At 37.2% G+C, this 22,358-nt stretch overlaps 1 protein-coding gene across 2 annotated transcripts; it reads right to left on the bottom strand.

Annotated features, from left to right (window-relative positions):
• LOC129316282 (uncharacterized) lies at nucleotides 1-19,289 on the bottom strand. 2 transcript variants are annotated; one of them, XM_054960620.1, is made up of 7 exons: nucleotides 18,745-19,289; nucleotides 14,846-14,898; nucleotides 14,467-14,559; nucleotides 6,964-7,187; nucleotides 5,062-5,128; nucleotides 1,628-1,738; nucleotides 1-419 (listed from the first exon to the last, which is right to left on the bottom strand). In XM_054960620.1, exons 1-7 carry the CDS (start codon nucleotides 19,283-19,285, stop codon nucleotides 396-398), a joined length of 1,113 nt encoding a protein of 370 aa, XP_054816595.1. In that variant the 5' UTR covers nucleotides 19,286-19,289; the 3' UTR covers nucleotides 1-395. The 2 variants fall into 2 exon arrangements, with proteins under 2 accessions (XP_054816595.1, XP_054816596.1); XM_054960621.1 differs by lacking the exon at nucleotides 1,628-1,738.
• Nucleotides 19,290-22,358: the final 3,069 nt, after the last annotated feature.

The raw sequence follows: 22,358 nt of genomic DNA, 5'->3' as shown, positions 1-22,358 counted from the left end.
TTCATGAACTAGTAGCACATTCGCTTGTTCTTTATAAAAACATAATAATGAATCAATATCTTTATCAAGACAATAATTGACGTGATTCTATAAAGTAGTACAACATGGTTGGCACTTGCCCTTTTTTGAGAATTTGCAACTTTGATGTGCAGCTAGCATTACTCTTTTTATTCATAAAGTGGATACAATGTACAATGTCAGAAACCCCCACCTTTGGGGGGTGGTGATGGAGATAAAGAAAAGAAGATCCTACTCAATTGCATAAAAAAATACATAGATATGCTGGTTCTTTCTTTTACCATGTCTCTTTCCGTCATTTCCCCTCATTCAGTAAGATATCAGTTTGTCCGTATGGCATGTGAGCTCCATTTCATTGGCAAAAGGCTGAGTTGTTTCTACTCCATATCTTTCACAGCATCCTGCAGCATAGCACATAAAAGGATCACTTAACAAATAAACACACACACATCAATAACAAGATTGGCATACTTTTAAGGGGAAGTGATGAGTAAATACCTCATAAGAGGATTAATGCCAAATCACGATTTTTTTTTAAAATTTGAGTACTGAATTTGGGAACTTTAATTGTGAAGAGATCCTAACTTGACATTAATTTTCTTATAAGGTCCTCATTTGTCATTGTCCCTTTTTTAAACCCCCTCCTAGAAGTAAGACCTAACCAGCCACCTTGTTAGTCTTATGTGGGAAAAGTGAGATGAAGTGCAGGGCGAGATAAGATGTTAGTAACAAAAATTAAGACCTAATTAATTGTTATCAGAACATTAAAACAGAATAAAACAGTCCAAAAATTTGGATTTAATGTTCGCATTGCACTCCAAACTTTAATGAGTGTTTTACCAGATTTTAATTTTTAAAGCTTTTAAAGTTTACGTAATGACATCGTGATTATGCCTTAATTCAAGGAAAAAATATAAGTGCCCCTTAATCTCTAATACACTTTTTCTTTTATCTTCCTTGAACCTAAAAAGAGGCTTTCTCATTGCCAGCACAAATTATGGGACCAAATTAGCCAACGGAAATTGGAAAACAGCCTCAAGAGTTCCTAGAATATTTAGTTCTACAATCATCAATATAGTGGGTCATTAAATTCATCTCAGTCCATATAAATCATTAACCTGGAATGAGGTATTTGATGTCCATGTGTATCCACATTAGTCACATTTTTAATTTTTAACACGAGGAAATTTTTTTTAATACAGTTATCTGGTATTTGATCCTATTGCATTGGATTTGAGCATTGTTGGGTGGGGGGTAGATCTCCATGCATGACTTTTTTCACACATACGTTTTGAATCCTTGACCTTGTTTAAAGGAAATTGAATCCCTTCTAATTTACCAACCACTTTGTTATTATAGGTGGCTGTGTGCATTTTTATGTATATTATATGGGGTTTTTAATATATAAAATAAAACACACACGTGGATATTACCTCTTCATCTACAGTTGTATTTCGGTTAGATCCATAATCAACGAGTCATTGTCTTTACTGATTCAGCGACAGATCTCAACTTAACAATCCTGAAATAAACCAACTTTCTACCCTGGGCCTACACTTTTCATTTTCAGGGTAGTGTTTTAATACGGCAGGTAACATTAATTTGATACCTTTGCAAGCTTAGTGACATATGCAGCAGCCAATGCAGTGGCTAACAATCCCAAGCCAAGAGTCAGCAGCTGACTGTTTCCTCCAGCTAAAGAGAGATCAGATTCTTCTTGCTGAAATGTCAAAGTATGTTTTGCTAAAATAAGCCGCCCCCAAAAAAAAAAAAATGCAAATGCTCTTCAATCCTTTAAAAAGGGAAACAAATAAAATGAATAGCTATTGATGCATCATGCATGCAATACAGAGGATGGTTTCACCTAGAATGAGAATTTTACCATCTCAGCCTAATAATTCTATTTATTTTCTTCAAATTTGAAGGCAGAAAACAAAGAACAAAGTGAGAAAGGATCAAATGGCCCACTCACACAACAAAAGAAAAACCAGGAAAAGAAAAGACAACCATCCACCTGACAGGGAACCAACCAAAAAAAAAAAAAAACACAAAGAAAAGAAATAATAAATATACAAAATAGCAACCAACAGAAGTTAGTCCAATTGATAGGGAAGAAGTCCATACCCTACAATAGCGTAAGTTTGTATCCTACAACCAATACGAGGATGTTATTGGTTAGTAATCTGTAAGTATATCTATAAATGTTCCATTGGAACCCAAGTCACTGAAATCGTTTTCTTTTAAAAAAGATTAAGAATATGTTCAACCACTATTTGTTGTTGGTCACAAGCAATGCATTCCAAGATCTGGACAATATAATTCTCATCAATCATTCCTTGCTAATAGTAATTCATCCGTGGCATCATTTAGACTAGTTCTGCAGCATTCTATTGCAGACTCATTTCTTTCAACTAGAGAAGAAAAGCAACTTAGGGGGAAGACAACATATCCTCCTCCATAAAACACAAGGAAATAAGGGAAATCTAAGGAGCTCAAAAGTGGAGCAAAGCTTCAATTTCCCAGCCTACGAGAAGTGAAGACATTTATAAAGATCACTGTACAAAGCGTGAAAGAGAAGCCAAAAGTAAAATCCATCTCCATCAGAAGTAGAGGCGTAGGTAACGAGATGCCATTGAAAACCTAGAAATTTCTGAATCAGATATACCAGATAATAGAATAATCTGCCACAATTTCACTTTCCATCTTGACAAAACCTTGAAAGTAAATCAGGAGAAACTGCTCAGAAGATTCAGGACAAGCCTATTGTTTACCTAGAACCCTAAACCCCAATGGTAAAATAAATGGGGTACTGTTTATGAATTAGAACAGCATGATACACAAGCTAAGGTTAACACTGGTATGACAAATATTTCTTTTGTCACAGCCTAAGGATTTCTGCTTCTACTGATACACACCCTTTTTAGAGCAACTTTTCTATTCTTTGCTTCAAAAAATTCGAACTTCATTCAGATAATCAACCATAGGCAGAACAACAAAACTAAAAAACGATAAGCTTATGCACAGCTTATTTTGAAACAGACTTCAAAGCACAATTTCCAGAAAACACTAACCAAGACAGTCTGCCTAATAAAACAGTAAAACCATCAAAGTTTTGACATAAAAAGATAGTAGTAAGCATGTAACATTCTGTGCATGAGACTAAAAGAGGTAGCTTTTTAATTTCAGTAGCTTCCTTGAAAATTTGGGGGAATTGTTAACAGTCCTTTTCATTACTCTAAACGAGTTTATTAGACTTCTTATAATATAAATTAAATATTAAGTTCAATATATAAACATTGGCAAATGCTTCCAGAGTAACCTTCGTTTAATAGAATAAAGGTTCATGGAGATATAGGAGATACAGCGCAGCAACACAAACAAGAGACACTTGCTATTCTCAACTATACGTTAAGACTTCAACGTCTTAAAAACCACCATACAACCAAAGGGATACAGGAAACCTCATTTACATTTTGGACCTTATTACAGGCAAGCATGCAGCCCGATTAACACATGATTCAAAAGTCATGGATGAACTATCCTTCCATTTCATAGATACATTAACACACGCTTGCTTGCTACAAAGCACACAGAAACCCAAGAGAATGCTCATTTTGGGTTATTTTGCAATTCCAGATGTCCCCAATGGTGCTACTGTCATGGTTGTCAAAATTTTTCTAAAATAGGAGATCATGAGGAGTTGATGCTACGAAAATGAGTCAAATCATGCTTGAACTATACTTTTGATAGACTCTGATTGCTCACACAAACTCTTACAAGATTCCAAGTTAACGCAAAGCTGTTAAGGACTTCTTTCATAAGTTCCTGAAGCTCATATCACATAGCATAATTTTCTTCCCCATCATTAGTCCATGATTGTCTTTGAAGAAGAAAGAATATAGCTCAAACAGATGTGCTTTACCCTGTAGAACGTCGTCAAAGAGTTTCATATATTGTTGCTGTGTCTTTTCAACCCTCACATTGTAAACACTACACCACTGCAATAACTCTTTTGACCTATATGCTGAGCTTGTTAGTTCCTTTTACTTTCATCGTTAAATTTTTTTTTTTTTGGTGAAAAATTTTAATCATTTTAAGCGTTTTCTATATTCACCTTTACTTTTTATGTTATGAATCTACCATCCTATTAAATATGAATCTATTTATTATTATATTAATTGTTACTTAATACAGGCATTTTTGAGTTTTACCATGGGTAAAATTTTTTTGCACTTATTCAAGAAAAACTTTTATGAGTTTATGATTCAAGTTTACCTTGACTTAACTCAAGAGTTTAACAATCACAACTGTCATTTGTGATTTCTGTATATTTCTACTTAGTTTGAAACTTCTTCTGCGTGTTAGAGAGAGAGAGAGAGAGAGAGAGAGAGAGAGAATGCAAAGTCCACTCGAGCAGCCAGCAAGCCACTAATACTGCTTTCAGGTAGCTGTTGTAGTAACAATGTCATGGCACTAGGAAGAGTTTACCAACTGGATTTTCCCTAAATTGATTTCACTGCTTATAACTACTCTATTCAATCTGTCACTCAGTTACCTAATAACTTCATACATGAAATTTCATTTTCTCAAACTTGGAAAATTAAAGCCACCAAATATAACGTGCTTAGAGTAATAGCCACCTTTCATACATTTTAAACATTCCAAGGCCCCTTAACAATACCTCAACTAACCCATCATATTGGAAACAATGCATAAACATCAATCCACAAAAACCTACTTAATCATGACCTCACTTAGTACCACCTATTATTTCGCCTAGATATGGCTTTGCAGTGTGCTTTTGATGGCATTGTTAAAATTGCCATATTTCACAAGAAGCAACGCCTACAGATATTTCAGCATCATTCATTTCCTACTCGAAGGCCATATTGTACCAACCTCACACCATAGATTAAAAGAAAATAAAAACAAAAGAAGAAAAACAAAAACATAGTTGCCACAAAGGAAAAAGCTTTTGATGGACTAATATTTTACCAATACTTGAATTGTTTTGAAGAATGGGGGAAAAGTGCACAAACTTACAATTATTGCTCGCCCAAATGCACCAGCACTCACATAAGCCCATGTCCCAGGAAGCATTCCCAGCCAACTGCATCAAAATTGTTGATTATTTTAGTACCAAACCAGAAATACACAAAAAGTAAAAATGTCCAAATCAAAATGAGTAACTGATTTAAAAACTGAACTTCCTGCATCTTCAAAAGCATTTCCTACATTTGTTATAGGAGAGTATTGTGTTTTTTGCTTGATTGCGGTGTTCAGCTCATGGCTATTTCAAGTACATTTTAGTTTCTGATATGCAGAGAGATTGGACGGATTTAATGCATCTTGCAGCCTCTCAAGCTTTCTGTTCTACCTTTTCTTTAGTTTTCCAAGATATATGATATTGGAGGGCATCCAATCTTCATCGCCTAATTGCACTTCTTTTATATGTCTACAAATATTACTTTTATCATTTAGCAAAAGCTTTCTTGAACTTTGAAGTAGTTGCACAAAACTCTTTTCACTTTTAAAAGTTCAAAATTAACCTCCTTAACATTTTATTTTTTACCATAGTCTCTATTGTTATTTTTTAGTTATTTTATTAATAAAAGTTGCCACGTCATATTGAAAAAAGACACGTAACAACTTATGTGACATCCGATGTAAGCTAGCAATAACAAAAAATATGGATAAACCTTTTTTTATAAAGTTTTTATTTTGTTAGCTTTCATTGGATGCTTACGTAAGCTACTACGTGTTTTTTTTTTTAATATGACATAACAACTTTTATTAGTAAAATAACTAAAAAACAACAGTAGGGGAGTATGTGGTGAAAAATATAAAAGGTTTGGGAGGTTAATTTTAAACTTTTAAAGGTAAGTGGGGTTTTGTGCAACTCTTTAAAGTTCAAGAGAGTTTTGTATATTTTAACTTATAACAAAAATAATGCCCCCACTTAGTTGATTCATAACTGTTGAATTAACAAATTAATCATAGCATAATTATTATGTATTATAAGAAAATAACCGTATCAGTAAACCAAGTGGGGATATTACCATTAAGTTCTTAGATTGAATGACCCTTAAAAGCGCCATCCTTACATTTCAGCATTCAGAGTTCAAAATGGGGGAAAAGAAACTAATGAGTATTTGTTGATAATTAACATTAAAGAGATTCTATTGTCAACAGCTGTTTAAAAGTTTTAAGTTATTAAGAGTCAAATTTGCTTTATAATAACCTCCAACATGTCTTCTCAAACATAACTCCTTTAAGGTTAAAGTGAGGACAAAATAAAGCATCTACCTTGTACCTTTTACTGAGACTTGCTTTCAATAATTACATGTATAGGGTGCGGCAAAGATCAAAACCCACTGCTTCATCATATAAAAGCTTAAATACCATGACAAGAACCATTTCCCCCGAAGCTTACTTCTGTTATAACATCTAACGTCACTACAGAGAATAAGATGTAACCACAGAGATTTCAAGTAAAAAATTTTTGCAAGTATTTTATCATTTTATTGAAAAAAGATGCATTATTTGTTACTTAATGGCTACCTGAATAAGATCCATTCCATTAAAAAGGATAAGGGGGATCCAATTCTGAATTGCACATACTTTAAGGAAAAATGTCAGGGAGAACTAACCTCAGTCAAGCACATAAAAACTTTGTCCTTTTCTTTTCATTACAGGTACAACTAAGCTGTCTGAGATAATGAAAAATACCATTCACGGGTCTTAACCTAATAGCTTAAGCTTTTGGATCCAAATCAGTTGTTGACAAAACAAGCACATTATATGTTCTGACCACTTATAAAGTTCAAAGTTGAAAACTCACTGGTAAGCAGAGTTAGATTTCAAGAAAAGAAAGATAAATCCTAAAATTCAATATAAGTATTGAAATTCACTCAATAATGTATTAATCTGCTATAAGTATCATACCTTCCCAATACATATGGTATGAACTTAACAGATGTCAATCCATATAAATAATTCCCAAGAGAAAATGGAAGTAAAGGGCTCAAGCGGAGCAAGGTCACAACTTTGAAGCCATTTTCCCCAATTGCTTTGTCAATAGCAAGAAACTTTTTATTTCCTTCCACCAACTTTAGAATACGCTCACGAGCAAAATATCTTGCAATCAGAAAAGCAACACTAGCTGCCACCTGGAATGTTCCACAAATATTGGAAAAAAGAAAATACATCATACATTTGGGATCAATCACCATTAATGTGTATGATTTCATATTTTAAGCCAATTGATTTTATGTAGAATGAAATTTTCAATGATCCAATCATTCAATTGCAAGCAATTGTTAAGTTGATATTTCACAAAAAAAAAATTTAGAATATTAAGGATTATTAATTAAGTAATAAAATAGGCAGCTCATACTTTATTATATTTCAAAAATTTGACAATAGTATTGTTCAATTACCTAAGCATGTGTTAAAAACATAAAATCATTTTTCACATAAGAATTTAAAAGCACAGTTGATAGAATGAGATTGAACCCAACAAGACTTTGTGATAGTGATGGGCCTCCAAACAAGTGGGGCCAAGTGTATCGGAGGAAGCCCAACAAGACAGCCCAACAAGGAATAGATACAGAAGGGTAGAATAGGAAGGGGACCAGGATAACATCCTCTGACAAGTCAGAGTAGTGGGGAAAGGGATGTAAATAGTGGGACAGCAATTTAGGAGGGGGAGGAGAGAATCAGTTTTGGGGAGAGGGCCTGACCTCTCGAAAGTCAGGAATGGGGTGTTTCATTTTCTAGCTCTACGTTCTATTGTTAGCGCCTGTAATCTCTACATTTTCCTATTGTCATAGAGATTACCCATTGAGGTTTCACCCAATCGGCGTACTAGCTCTAACAAATTGGTATCAGAGCAGGCTGTTCTGGGGAATGGTCAACACTAGAATGGAAAGAAGAGTTGAACAACTAGAGCGATCGGTTGAGGAGGTGCAGAGGCGACAAGGGGAGACAACTGAGAAACTAACCAGTGTGGAAACATCGGTAGCAAAGATATTGCGGCAGCTCAATGACCTTCGAGCCACCTTTGGGGTCGCTTATCCGCCGCCACTGCCACCAGTCAACCATGAGGTGGGGACTGGACAGGACAACATTCCAGAGACTAGGAATGAAGGGACTGGACAGAGCGAGGGAGTTAAGCATCGTCGACTAGAGCTTCCTTTGTTTGATGGGGAGGATCCTCTTGGTTGGTTGTTCAGGGTGGAGCGATACTTCATGGTGAACGGGGTCGGGGAGAATGAGAAGCTTGACACGGTCGTGGTAAGCTTGGAAGGGAAGGCTCTCGCCTGGTTTCAATGGTTAGAGACCAGAACGCCAGTGAGATCATGGCAAGAATTCAAGAAGGAGGTTACGGACCGTTTTCATTGTAAGCAGCTAGGAGGGGAGCATGAACGGCTATTAGCTTTGAAGCAAGAAGGAACAGTGCTGGAATTTCGAGAGCAGTTTGAACTCCTTTCAGCTCCGTTAAATGAAGTGCCCGATGAAATGCTAATGGGTGCTTTCTTGAACGGGATAAATGAGGAGATTCGAGCAGACGTCCGGCTAATGCACCCCAAAGATTTGAAGGAGCTCATGGATTATGCTGCTCAAGTGGAGGATCGGAACAAAGTAAGAGAGAAGGTAATGGAGGAAAGGAGGAGTAAAGCAGCAAAGTCGAACATGGGGAGTCGCTGGAGCGAATTTAAAATACCACCTCCCAAACTTGCCAGCACCGAGAGCTTCAGGAATGTGGCGCCCCCCTCGGCTATGAAGAGCCTAGGGGAAAAGAGCGGTGATAACGCAAGAACAAAGGCCACTAAAACCACTCACCCGATTACATCGCCGGTGAGTAGCAGTGGAAGTGTCGTGCCCCGAAAACAACTGTCGGAAGCTGAGATTAACAGGCGACGTGAGTTGGGCCTCTGCTTCAAATGTGAGGAGAAATTTGGCCCAAATCACAAGTGCAAAAATAAGCAACTTAGGCTTATTATACTAGAAGAGGAAGACGAGGGCCCGGGTGGACAAAATGGGTCTAGTGAGTCCGAGAAACAACTGAATGAGGATGGGGATTTGGCTTCAATGGAGTTATCCATGACCACAACAGTCGAGTTGACGGGCAAAAGGACGCTAAAGATGAAGGGAACAGCGTTTGGTCGAGACGTCACCATATTAATCAACTGTGGGGCCATACATAACTTTGTGGCTGCAGCTTTAGTTGACGCGTTATAGATCCCAACCCAGGCAGTAAAGCGATATGCGGTCACGGTGGGGGATGGCAGACGAGTGTTTTCTGACCTCAAGTGTCCCGAGATAATTCTAGAAATACAGGGGATAAAAATCCGACAACCATTTTACCCTTTCAACCTTGGAAATGTTGATTTTGTGCTGGGGGTTGACTGGTTAGAATCTCTGGGAGAAACGCGGATGAACTGGCGCCAATTATACATGAAAATCAGATTAGGAAAACAGTGGGTATGCCTGCGAGGGGATCCCACTCTGACGAAATCCCTCGGGTCGTTAAAGTCAATAAAGAAAGCCAAAAAAGGGGAAGGGGTCGGGTATTTGATTGAGTTATCCATGGAGCCTCTGCAGCCCATACGTGACCGAAAATCGATCGAAGAAGAGCTTGCTAAGCTCCTCCAGGAATTTCCCTCGGTGTGCGAGCCCATAAAGACACTACCCCCACGTCGTGTGCAAGATCATGAAATTAAAATAAAGAAGGGAGAGCAACCTGCCAACGTTAGTCCATACAGGTACGAGCATGCCCAGAAGGCAGAGATAGAAAAACTAGTCAAGGAGATGCTCGCTGCAGGAGTTATACGGCCCAGTACAAGTTCATATTCTAGTCCAGTGCTACTAGTGAAGAAGAAGGACGGGAGTTGGTGATTTTGCTTCGACTACAGAGCCCTTAATAACATCACTGTACCTGACAAGTACCCCATCCCTGCCATTGATGAGCTGCTGGACGAGTTAGGCGAGGCCACAGTGTTTACCAAACTGGATTTGAAGTCTGGGTACCACCAGATTCGAATCAAAGAAGGAGACGAACCAAAGACAGCCTTCCGCACCCATGATGGACATTATGAATTTAAGGTTATGCCATTCGGATTAATGAATGCCCCCTCTACTTTTCAATCCCTCATGAACAATATTTTTAGAGAATATTTGCGAAAGTTTATACTCGTCTTTTTTGATGATATTCTTGTGTATAGTAAAGACAGGGAATCACATAAGACACACTTGAGGAAAGCTATAGAGACACTCGAACAACACCAACTGGTGGTGAACTTAAGGAAATGTGTGTTCGGGCAGGCCCAAATTGAATATCTTGGGCACATCATTTCTGCGGAGGGAGTCAAGGCTGATCCTTCAAAAATTAAAGCAATGCAGCAGTGGCCAACTCCTAAGAATTTGAGAGCGCTAAGGGGGATTCCTAGGCCTTACAGGTTACTATCGTAAATTTGTAAAGGGTTACAGCAAGATCGCGGCGCCTTTAACTCAGTTATTGAAGAAGGATTCATTTATATAGGATGAGAGTGCCCAGGACTCTTTCGAAAATCTCAAGACAGCAATGGTGACCCTGCTTGTGCTAGCCATGCCGGATTTTAACCTACCTTTTGAGGTGGAGGCAGATGCGTCTGGGAAAGGAGTGGGGGCTGTGTTAATGCAGAAAGGGCACCCAATTGCCTTCTTCAGCCAAAAGTTATCAGACTGGCACCAACAAAACTCCGTCTACGAACGAGAACTCATGGCAATCGTGTTAGCTGTCAAAAAGTGGCAGCATTATCTGTCCAGCCAACCATTCATCGTCAAAACAGACCAGAGGGCCCTCAAGTATCTCCTAGAACAGCGCATTGTTGCTCCAGATCAACAGAAATGGGTTACTAAGTTAATGGGGTACAAGTTTCAGATCCAATACAAACCAGGGAAGGATAATAGGGTAGCTGATGCCCTGTCGCGAAGGGATGCAGAGATGGAGTTGAGGGCCATATCGATGTGGCAATATGACAAGATTGAGGATTTGATTGAAGAAATTTCTAAGGATAGCCGTCTGTAAGAGATCATCCAGCAACTTGTAAGAGGCAGAGAAAGCCCAAAAGGGTATACCCTTAAAAAAGGGGTCTTTTATTATGAGGGACGACTGGTACTTCCTAAAAACTCTCCAAAGATTCGGGAATTAATACGTGAGTTTCATGATTCTCCTATGGGGGGACATTCTGGACAATTTAGAACTTATAAACATTTGGCTGCCAGCTTGTATTGGGAAGGGATGAGGAAGGATATTCAAGAATATGTGGCTCAGTGTGAAATTTGTCAGCGTAACAAATATGAAGCTCTTAGTCCAGCTGGCCTATTGCGACCATTACCGGTGCCTCAAGCCTCATGGGATGACATCAGCATGGATTTCATTGGAGGTATGCCCAAAAGTAGCCGGTATGATACAGTGTTAGTTGTGGTTGACAGACTCACCAAATACAGCCACTTCATCCCACTTTCACACCCTTATTCTGCTAAGGAGTTTGCTGAAATCATGGTAAAGGAAGTGATTAAATTGCATGGGTTCCCAAACTCCATTGTGTCAGACCGAGATAGGGTCTTCATCAGCCAATTTTGGGAGGAACTGTTTCAGATGGCAGGGACGACACTCAAGTATAGCTCTTCTTATCACCCAAAGACTGACGGCCAAACCGAGGTAGTAAATCGAACTTTAGAAACTTATCTCAGGTGTTTTGCTGGAACTACCCCTAAAAGTTGGGTCAAAATGCTTCCATGGGCTGAATACTGGTATAATACTACCTATCATAGTGCCACTGGAACCACCCCCTTCAAAGCTCTGTATGGAAGAGACCCCCCAGTTTTGCTGAAATGGAAAGATCAAACCTCAAGGGTACAAGCTGTGGATGAACAAATTCAGGAGCGCAATGTAACGCTTGATGAGCTTAAGCATCAATTAGAGAGAGCCAGAACTAGAATGAAGGATCAAGCAGATAAACACCGAAGGGAAGTGCAGTTTGAAGTGGACAGTTTGGTTTATTTGAAGATAAAACCTTACAGGTACAAGTCTCTGGCTAAGAAGGTGAATGAAAAGCTTTCACCCAGGTTTTATGGGCCATATAAGATCCTTGAAAGGATAGGCAAGGTAGCATACCGGCTGGAATTACCGGAGACAGCGCAGATACACAATGTATTAAATGTTTCCCAATTAAAAAAGGCCCTCAAGCCTGCTGCTACAGCTCAGCCCTTACCACAAGGACTGACAGACGAACTGGAGCTTCAAGTTCAGCCAGAACTGGTCAAGGAATCCAGGTGGAGTGCCAACGGCCAGTTACAACTTTTAATTAAGTGGAAAGAATTGCCGGAATGTGACAACACGTGGGAAGATGCACAAACCATTCACACTCAATTTCCTCACTTCCACCTTGAGGACAAGGTGCTGCATAAAGGAGGGGGAAATGATGGGCCTCCAAACAAGTGGGGCCAAGTATATCGGAGGAAGCCCAACAAGGAATAGATACAGAAGGGTAGAATAGGAAGGGGACCAGGATAACGTCCTCTGACAAGTCAGAGTAGTAGGGAAAGGGATGTAAATAGTGGGACGGCAATTTAGGAAGGGGAGGAGAGAATCAGTTTTGGGGAGAGGGCCTGACCTCTCGAAAGTCAGGAATGGGGTGTTTCATTTTCTAGCTCTACGTTCTATTGTTAGCGCCTGTAATCTCTACATTTTCCTATTATAATAGAGATTACCCATAGAGGTTTCACCCAATCGGCGTACTAGCTCTAACAGATAGCACCCGAAATATAGACCATCTCGAACAGTATGAATTGGCCTAAATGGGTTGCAGTGCAAAATGAGCTAGGTTGTGCCAGCCCATTTTTATGTGGGTCCAAACTATGAGGGTTGATGGATTATTGGTAGGAAGATATGCAGAGGGAAATAAGGGGAAAAAAGTCTCTATTAGAATATGAAACCAGAATCTCAATAAATTAATAAGGATGAAGGAAAATCTTTAGTAGAAGATGAGCAAGGATCTTAAAATCATATAACTAATAAAGCCCAAGTAGAATCTCCACTAATAAAAACAAATATTGATTTTATTTCCAGATGATTTCTACGTGCTATACGCCTCAATATCTATAGATAGAAATATAACTAATAACTCCTAAAAAGACTCCCATTAACCCATACATCAAATAATGGGGAATAACAACCTGAATAATAAATAAAATAAAATTACTCAATTAATCTGCAAGTATATAACCCACTACTCCTAAACTTGAGGATCTCTCAATAAAATAGAAAAATAACCTAAATAATATTATTAAAGAGAAAATATCTAAAATAACTTAAAAGAGTATTTATGCCTAGTATTTCTCTAACTCCCCTATCACTCATTATCCCATAATAATCAGTATTCTATCAGTTATACAAGCCAATCCACCAAAAGACACCATTTTATACTCTCAAAAGTTTTAATAGTTTCTAAAACTTGAATCTAACCCATATGATCCATTTTAAAACCACATATCAAGGGCTCGTTTGATTCTGTTTTTTTACATTTAGGTTTTGAAAACAATTTTTTAGAATAATTTTTCATTTGGGAATAAGAAATTAGAAAAATCTATTTGAATCATTCATTTTGAAAATCACATCGAAAGAAAAAATTAATAAAAAGTCATTTGAAAAAAATTAATTTGAAAGCAAGTTTAGAGTACAACAGTGAATGATGGAAAATAGTGGTGGTCAGTAAAGTTGATGGTGGCTGGTGGTGACTGCAGAAAAGCAAAAGTGATGGTGGTAGTCAACAATGGGTGGTAACAGTCAATGGGGTCGGGGCAGATGGAGGTGCTAAGCAAAATGGTCAACACCGGTCAACAATATTCAATGATAAATGAGAGCAAAGCCAAAAAGGAGAGGGAAAATAGCAGATAAAACAACTCCAAGTTGTTCTTTTTTATTTTTAGGTCAAAAGGAACACAGAAAACATAAACAAGTTTTGAGAACATGCAAATAGATAACACTTATAAACAAGTTTTTTTGTCTAATTTGTCTTTAAAAAAAATTGAAAAAGGCAATTAAACAGGCCCTTTGGCATAAATTGTACACCAGTAAATACTGCATATATTTGTAGGGTTAATGAGGATTAATTGAAGCTAAGTCACTGGCATGAACTGAAAGTCACCAATATAAGAGTCTATATGAATAGACCATCTTATAACTTTTAATAGAACATGATTTTCATCAACCCAATATTAAATTATGCATGATTCAGTGCTAGTTACATTAATCAAGTACAAACCATTTTAGAAGAGTTGAATAATGATGTTCAATAGTATGAAATTGATTTAGTTTACAATAGCGTAAATTGAATCTAAACATCTGAGAGTCAGTGTGAGTGTGCGTGTAGAGAGAGAGAGAGAGAGATAATGACTCACTGTTCCACTAATAGAGACTATGATAGTCCCAATAACAGATCCAAAAAGAAGTCCTGCTGACATGGTTAAAGGTATGGCAGGTATTGCAAGGACCTGGGACCATAATTGATAAGGCAAAGTCAGACTTCAACAAATGAAAATAATCACCTCAGGTTCCATCCACAAGAAAAGTAACACCAGAATAACCATTGCATGAACACTATTCTAATTAACTTGGTAACATGCAGTTTCCAGACTTAGTTTACAATAAACAGGAGGGTGCAGGCATGTTGACATTATCAAATACTGCATTGAATTAAGTTACAAATCTGTCATACAAGCAGCAATCAAGCCTGACATCTAGCAGCAGGCGTTCATGAAACAGTAGATGCATCCTCACCTCTAAGCCAGCATAAACCGCCACAAACAATGCGTATCCAACTGGACCATAGCCTGCTTGTTAAAAAACCAAACAGGGTTAGGTCTAATTTACAGTAAATAATCCTTTAGAGAGAAAGAAAACAGTATGGAAACATATAAAATTATAAAAAGATTGAAGAATCATGCTCTTTAAGGAACGACAGTTCATGCTACTATAAATCCTAGGTAATAGGAAAAACTCACTAATGTAAACCCAAGCACAAATACAGACAATAGCAAAGATCTAGAATATTACAAATGTACTCCTAGGACCTAAACTTTATATTCAGTTCATGTAACAGCTTATTAAGATTGCCAACACTTGTTTCAAGAAGAGAGATGAGCATCTCATCACTTACAAAAGTGGAGCCTCAAGGTCGCAGATTGATTTTCTTTTGGTTAGGAACACAGATAGAAAACTTTGTAAAAATTGTAAGGTGATCCCTGGAGATGCTGTAACGACACAACATAGGGTCCTAGTCCTTGATGTGTGTATTATGAGTAAAATCCAAAAACGTCGACAAGTAGTAACACCAAGGATTAGGTGGTGGCAATTAAAAGGTGAGAAGCAAGATATTTTCAAGCGAAATCTTTTGGATAAAGGAATTTGGGATTCTCAGGGAAGTGCTAACATCATATGGGAGGATATGGCTAAAAAGATACGGGAGGTTGCAAAAGTAGTTTTGGGAGAATCGAAAGGTTCTGGTCCGAGAGATAAGGAGTCTTGGTGGTGGAATAATAGTGTACAGGACAAAATCAAGTATAAGAAGAACTGTTTTAAAGCCATACATTTGTGTAACAATGAGGAAAATTGGGAGAGGTACCGTATGGCTAAGAAGGAAACTAAGAGAGCTGTGGGTGAAGCTCGTTCCAAAGCTTTTGAAGAATTTTATAAGAACCTTGAGACGAAGGAAGGAGAGCAAAATATTTATAAGATTGCCAAGAGTAGGGAAAGAAAATCAAGAGATCTAGAACAGGTAAGGTGTATTAAGGATGAAGAGGGAAGAATTTTAGTTACAGATGATGAAATTAAAAATAGATGGGAGACTTATTTTTCTAAACTTTTCAATGATGGAGAGGATTCATCTAGTAACTTGGAGGATTTAGTAACTGGTGAAGGAGAACAAAATTTGTCATTCTATCGAAAAATACGTGATAAGGAGGTAAAGGAAGCTCTTAAGAAAATGGCAAATGGTAGAGCGAACGCACCTGATTGTATATCTATCGAAGCGTGGAAATGTTTAGGTGAAGAAGGGGTGAGATGGTTAACTAAGTTATTTAATGTGATTTTACGGTCCAAGAAAATGCCTGATGAGTGGAGGAAAAGTACATTAATTCCTATTTATAAAAATAAAGGAGATATTCAGAATTGTACTAACTATAGAGGGATTAAACTCATGAGCCACATAATGAAATTGTGGGAGAAAGTAATTGAGGACAGGTTGAGATTGGAGACAAGTATTTCTGAGAATCAATTTGGTTTTATGCCAGGTAGATCAACTATAGAGGCGATTTATCTACTAAGGGGATTAATGGAAAAGTATCGTTGTAAAGATAAAGATCTACACATGGTTTTTATTGATTTGAAAAAAGCTTATGACCGTATACCAAGAGAAGTGCTTTAGAAAGCGTTGGAAAAAAAGGGAGTACGGATTGCTTATATTAAAGCCATACAAGATATGTATGAGGGGGTAAAAACTAGTATAAGAACGCCTAGTGGTCAAACAAAGGATTTTCCTATAAAGATTGGACTACATCAGGGATCATCTCTGAGTCCTTATTTGTTCAACTTGATTTTAAATGTTTTGACGGAACATATTCAAGAGGAAATCCCGAAATGTATGCTCTTTGCGGATGATATAGTTCTTATAGCAGAGACAAGAGAAGAGGTTAATTGCAAACTTGAGTTATGGAGGAGCACATTGGAGTCGAAAGGTTTTCATCTGAGTAGAAGTAAGACGGAATATTTATATTGTAAATTTGGTAAAGGACTATTCGAAAATAATTTGGAAGTGAAATTGGGAGATCAAATTATACCTCAAGTGGAAAAGTTTAGATATTTAGGAGCCATTATTCAAAATGATGGCGAAATCAGTGGAGATATTTCACATAGAATTCAAGATGGGTGGTTTAATTGGAGAAAAGCTAAAGGAGTTATTTGTGACCGTAAGGTGCCTAATAAACTTAAAGGAAAGTTTTATCGTACTGCTATCAGACCGGCAATGTTATATAGTAGTGAATGCTGGGCTCTAACGGGACAGCAAGAGCATAAAGTTGAAGTAGCAGAGATGAGAATGTTACGATGGATGTGCAGACATACACGTAAAGATAAAATTCGAAATGAGCACATACGTGAAAAAGTGAGGGTGGCACCTATTGAGGAAAAAATGGTAGAAAATCGGTTGAGATGGTTTGGGCATGTACAAAGAAGACCAAGGGAGGCACCAGTGAGAAGAGTGGAACATATAACTTTGAGTCCGATTAAGAGAGGTAGAGGAAGGCCTAAGAGAACACTCTTGGAAGTTGTTGAACGTGATCTCTTAATTAATAATATTTCTAAAAGCTTAATAAATGATAGAGCATAATGGCGTCTTGCAATCCATGTAGCCGACCCCACCTAGTGGGATAAAGGCTTGTTGTTGTTGTTGTTGTTGTAACAGCTTAGTAGTCCTAGCAATCCTAAAAAATAATGATTTAGAAAGGTCTTTGAAACTTATCAAATTCCACTCATTTAATTCTCCCATATTTCATGATCCATCCCCATAAAGAACATCCAAATTGGCAAGTGCAATGAATTTGTTCTCCGTATGGGTAGAAGAACAAAGGGGAAAGACATGGAATTCTGCTTTAAATGTTACATTCCCAAATTACAAACCGTTGTCAAATGGTGGGAACCTGGTTTAACCTAGCATTTGGGTCACCAAAAACTTGAGGGCATGCAAGAGAAGTGAATCACCTACTGACAGTTGCTCACTTCACAAAAGTTAAAATTTGGATTATCAAATTGCATGCTTGCCTTTCATTAGATTGGCTTCCATTTTCATGTTATTCACGTTAAAGCCACAAAGAATAACTACATCATCCAATACCGTATATTTCCTTTCATATGTTGCTTTTGTCTGTCTTGGAGAGCTGCGGTGTTTAACTATGCTTTCCTTTCGTTTTTCCTTTTCTCTGTAAAATCTAGTCTTCTATTCTTCTTTACAGTGGGCGAGCCAACAAGTTAAGCAAATGAAAGAAAATTCATTTAAAGAATTATAAAAGAAGTTAGTGGCTTAATTCATGGAATTTATTCAACAGTAAAATCTACAGAATATACTAGATTGTACCTCATTTACCTTTAAAATACACAGAAAAGAAACTATCCTCGATTACAGGGAAAAATGGAATCATTCCCATAAAAATTACATTCAGCAAACTCTGGCTTTTAAGCAACCAGGAGGATGTTTCCTATTCAGATACGTACATAATTTCTAACAAATTTGACATGACATACTAGAAAGTTCATCTGAGTTGATCACTCCAGGATAACAATCAGCCTAACCAGAGATATCGGGATCCATGAGACAAAGCAGAAACATTCCAGGTTTATGCCGAGATAAATTCCCACTTTAATGTCAAAACTTGCCAAAATATCGTCTCACTTCCTATAGGTAGTAGCTTCCTTAAATATCCAGAAACTGTTAATTTTAAAATCACTGACACAAAATGATAGCTAAAAATTTTTTGGAGCAGCTCCAGACCAAGAAATCTCGAATTATAGAAAAGTGCCCCCAATCTCAACCACAATTCTGCTGGCAACTTATCGCATAATCCTCCAATGGACCTCAAGTAACGAAAATCCGAATCGAAATACTTAAAGTTAATAGAAAATTTCACCTTCTATGAAAGTAGAAAACTGATTCAAGAAGACATTAATCTGGTCCTTGTAGATATAACCAACAGAGGCAATGCCGCCAACAACGCCCAACAATAATACACCGCCCAATAGAGTACCCTTCAACGCAGTGTCACCCTCGATCCTAGGATCTTCTTCACTCTTGTCTCCACCACCACCATCGTCAGCGCTCTTAGGGTTAAATAGCCTGTCTATACTACCAGACGGAGCATTGTCGGGAGTATCGCTCTTCCTGACTTGCTGCTTCTTGGTTTGTCTGAGCGAAGAACATGGGGAGAGGAAGTGAATGCGTTTGTTGGGTCGGAAGGTAAAGAGGAAAGAAGAAGAAGAAGAGAAGTGGTAGGCAGTGTGAAGAGAATAAGAGGAGAGACATGGCAAGGGTGGCCTCAGGTTGAGGATGGCGCGCATTTTATGGAGCGTGGCGGAGGAAGAGTGAAGGAGGAGGTAAGACTCGCGCAGTTGACATGTATGATAATTTGTTTGTTTCCATGGTGGATCCGTTTTCGCGCTATTGTTCGCCATTAATTTTTTGTGGTTCGGATTACAAATAAACCTCGAGGAATTATTCCTCTTTCGTCTAGAATATTCAATATTATCTGTAAACATCTCATAACGATTTGAAATGGATTTGAAGTAATGGGTAACAAATTGGGAAAATTATAAAAAGTCTCATACAAGGATTTTAATTCTATTAAAATTTTATAAAATGTATAAAATACTTTAAAATCTCAAGTTATATTCAATGACAACTTGATAAAGAAAAATGATCACTTAATAGTATTTTATGTATATTATAAGACTTCTCAGTGACTAAAATATTTACAAAAGACCTCAGAGTGATTTTTTCCAACAAATTATAGGGGAGAAAACTATCCCAAAATATGCTAATGATAATTAGCTAATGTGATAATTATTTTCTATTTTATCTGTCAATGTGAAAAGATTTATTTTACCTTTTCTAGAAAATAAAATAAAGATGGTCATCAAAACTTATAATTTGTTATTCTCTTCTAGTTATTTTTTCCAAATAACTAGTCATTTTTCAAAAGAAAATAAGAACTAATTTTTAGTTTTTGTATTTCACTAATAAAAAAATTGCACAAAATAATTTGTAATTTGATATTCCATTGTAGTTATATCTCCAAAAAAAGAGTCATGATTTTTAGCTATTGGACTTCACTGAAAGGAGCATGGAGTATAATGTTTGCTTCGACATTACACAAATTACCATGTACCAGTCGCCACACTATGCCATTATGAGGTAATTAAGTCCTCCTAAGCACATTTAATCATAAAAGGGTTAATAACATTGAATTTGAAAAATATTTGAAAATTAATAACATTAAGGTTGTTTTTGGATGGGTAGATTTAAGTTGAGAATTTGAATTTGAAATCTCATATTTGAAATTCATATATTCTAAATTCTTTATTTGGATGATACAAAAAATTTTAAATTACAATATTAAAATCCTTTGTTTGAATCTAAAATAAAATTTCAAATTTCAAATTTCAAATTTGAATTTAAAAGAAACTTGAAAGATTGGTCAAACTCGACAATCCGAATGGCCAACTTCCAACAGGATCAGATAGTTAAAGCCAAATGGGACTGCGGCATCGGTGATGACTAGGACAAGACACCTGACTTCCACCAGAACTAGACCATCATGACAACAAGGACTAGATGGTTAACTTCCACCGAGATCAAATCGACAGGGACTGAACAGTTAACTTCCATTAGGACCAAACAGAAGGTGATAACGGGGATTGGATGGTTGACTTCAATTGAAATTGGACTGACAGTGACAACAAGGACTAGACGGTCGACATCCACCAAGGCCATAAGGTTGACTACCATTGAGATTGGACCGACGGTGACCATTGAGCCCAGACCTATGGCAATGATCAAGATAGTACAGCCAACTTCCACCAGGAAAGGACAATCGACTTCCATTGAGACGGTACTCGATTGAAGGTGGCTGTCAAATCCCCATCATTGCCATTGGTTTGATCCCTATGGAAGTCAGTCTTTTGGTGGTCACTGCCAGTTCGATTCCAATGGAAGTTGGTCCTCCAATCGTCAACATCGCTATTGGTCTAATCCTGATGAAAGTTGGTTGTCCAGTCCCTATCATCACCATCAGTCTAATCTTGGTGTAAGCCGACTGTCCGATCTAATGGTCATCATCAATTTGGTCCCTATGAAAATTGGTTGTCCAGTGCTCATCTTCGTCGTTAGTCTAGTCCTGGTAGAAGTTGGGCATCCAGTGCCAGTCATCACCATCGATCGATCCCGGTGGAAGTTAATGGTCCCGTCCTAGTAGTCGACATTAATCCAGTCCTAGTTGTCACTAATGGTTAGGTCCTAGTAGCAGTTGGCCGTCCTATCCCGGTCAACGATGGTGACTTGTTTTCATCAACCTTGATGGTTTCCCTTATTTCTTACACTTCAGGGTGTCATTCTCTCTAAATTAGCTTTCTTATTGAACTGATGGATAGCTAGTTAGGTTCGAATCCCTTATTGAACCTATGGGACAGTCCCTCATTGAATAAGTGGGACAATATATATAAATAACAATCTAGGCAAACCATCAACTCGGATGAGACTTTTATCATGTGGATTTAAATTTCTACTCCTCTATCTAGGCAAACTCACGCCTCTCAAGATCATGCAATGCATAGATATATACTATTTCAAGCAAGCATTTACTTATCGTTGTACCCAATCATATACATGACAATCACTTAATACACACCCAATCAATTCATTGAAATCTACTTGTCTATTTCATTGAACTTCTCATTCATAAATTCGTTAAACTCCTTAACCTCATGTTTAATTGAACTTTACAATTTCAATTTCATTGCACCATTCACATATCATGTCATTGACTCTATTTAGTACATAATTATTGAACTCCCAAGAAATCATAACATAAAAATTAACTAACAAGGTTTTAAAGAATTGCATTTAACATGTCATTGCATTTTTTTTTGTAAGAATCATCATAGTAGATTTTCAATCAATTTATGCCACACTTGTATTTCATTCAAATTCACACATTCAAATTTTCAAATATTAATCAACATACTAATTAACACATAAAAGTACAAGATAGAATTCCTTTAGTCACTTCAAACCTTCGAGAAGTCAAAGGTTTCACCCCTTAAATACTCACTCCTAAAGCTTCCAAGAAGCTTGAATGGTGCCAATAAGATTACTCTACAAACATTTACAATATAATTCGTAAATATCCATTTTTTAGATAATTTTGACTACTAATTCAACACTTCTTCACTCTCAAGATTCATTCTTTACTCATATGAAAATACCCATAGGATTTCTTAGCTTCCTCTAGCCCTAATTAACATCATTAAACTCTTTAGTGGCTATTAATAGAGCCATATTGTCCCAACTATCATATTTATGGTGGAATTTTGCATACTAAATATCCCCAACCACCAATCATGATAAAATAATAAATACAAAGTTTCATTAGTTTAATCTACTCCTAATAACTCTATTTAAGTTAATGGGTTTGGATCTATAGCCTATATGGATTGAAAATCATCATTATAAACCAAACCCTAACTCCCA

Source organism: Prosopis cineraria, unplaced genomic scaffold, assembly GCF_029017545.1.
Source record: "Prosopis cineraria cultivar Desert tree isolate PC_DT_omini unplaced genomic scaffold, ASM2901754v1 PC7, whole genome shotgun sequence".
In the NCBI taxonomy this organism is placed as follows: domain Eukaryota; kingdom Viridiplantae; phylum Streptophyta; class Magnoliopsida; order Fabales; family Fabaceae; genus Prosopis; species Prosopis cineraria.
Note: the sequence above shows the minus strand (reverse complement) of the source record. Positions and strands in the feature narration are given on the sequence as shown.

What these genes read in the sequence shown, in the direction of transcription:
- LOC129316282 (XM_054960620.1), bottom strand. Translation starts at nt 19,285, where the DNA reads ATGGCGAACAATAGCGCGAAAACGGATCCACCATGGAAACAAACAAAT. An exon ending in ATACCATATGTATTGGGAAG is followed by an intron (nt 5,129 to 6,963) that starts GTATGATACTTA and finishes ATTTTGATGCAG; the next exon opens with TTGGCTGGGAATGCTTCCTG. An exon ending in ATGTCACTAAGCTTGCAAAG is followed by an intron (nt 420 to 1,627) that starts GTATCAAATTAA and finishes GCTATGCTGCAG; the next exon opens with GATGCTGTGAAAGATATGGA.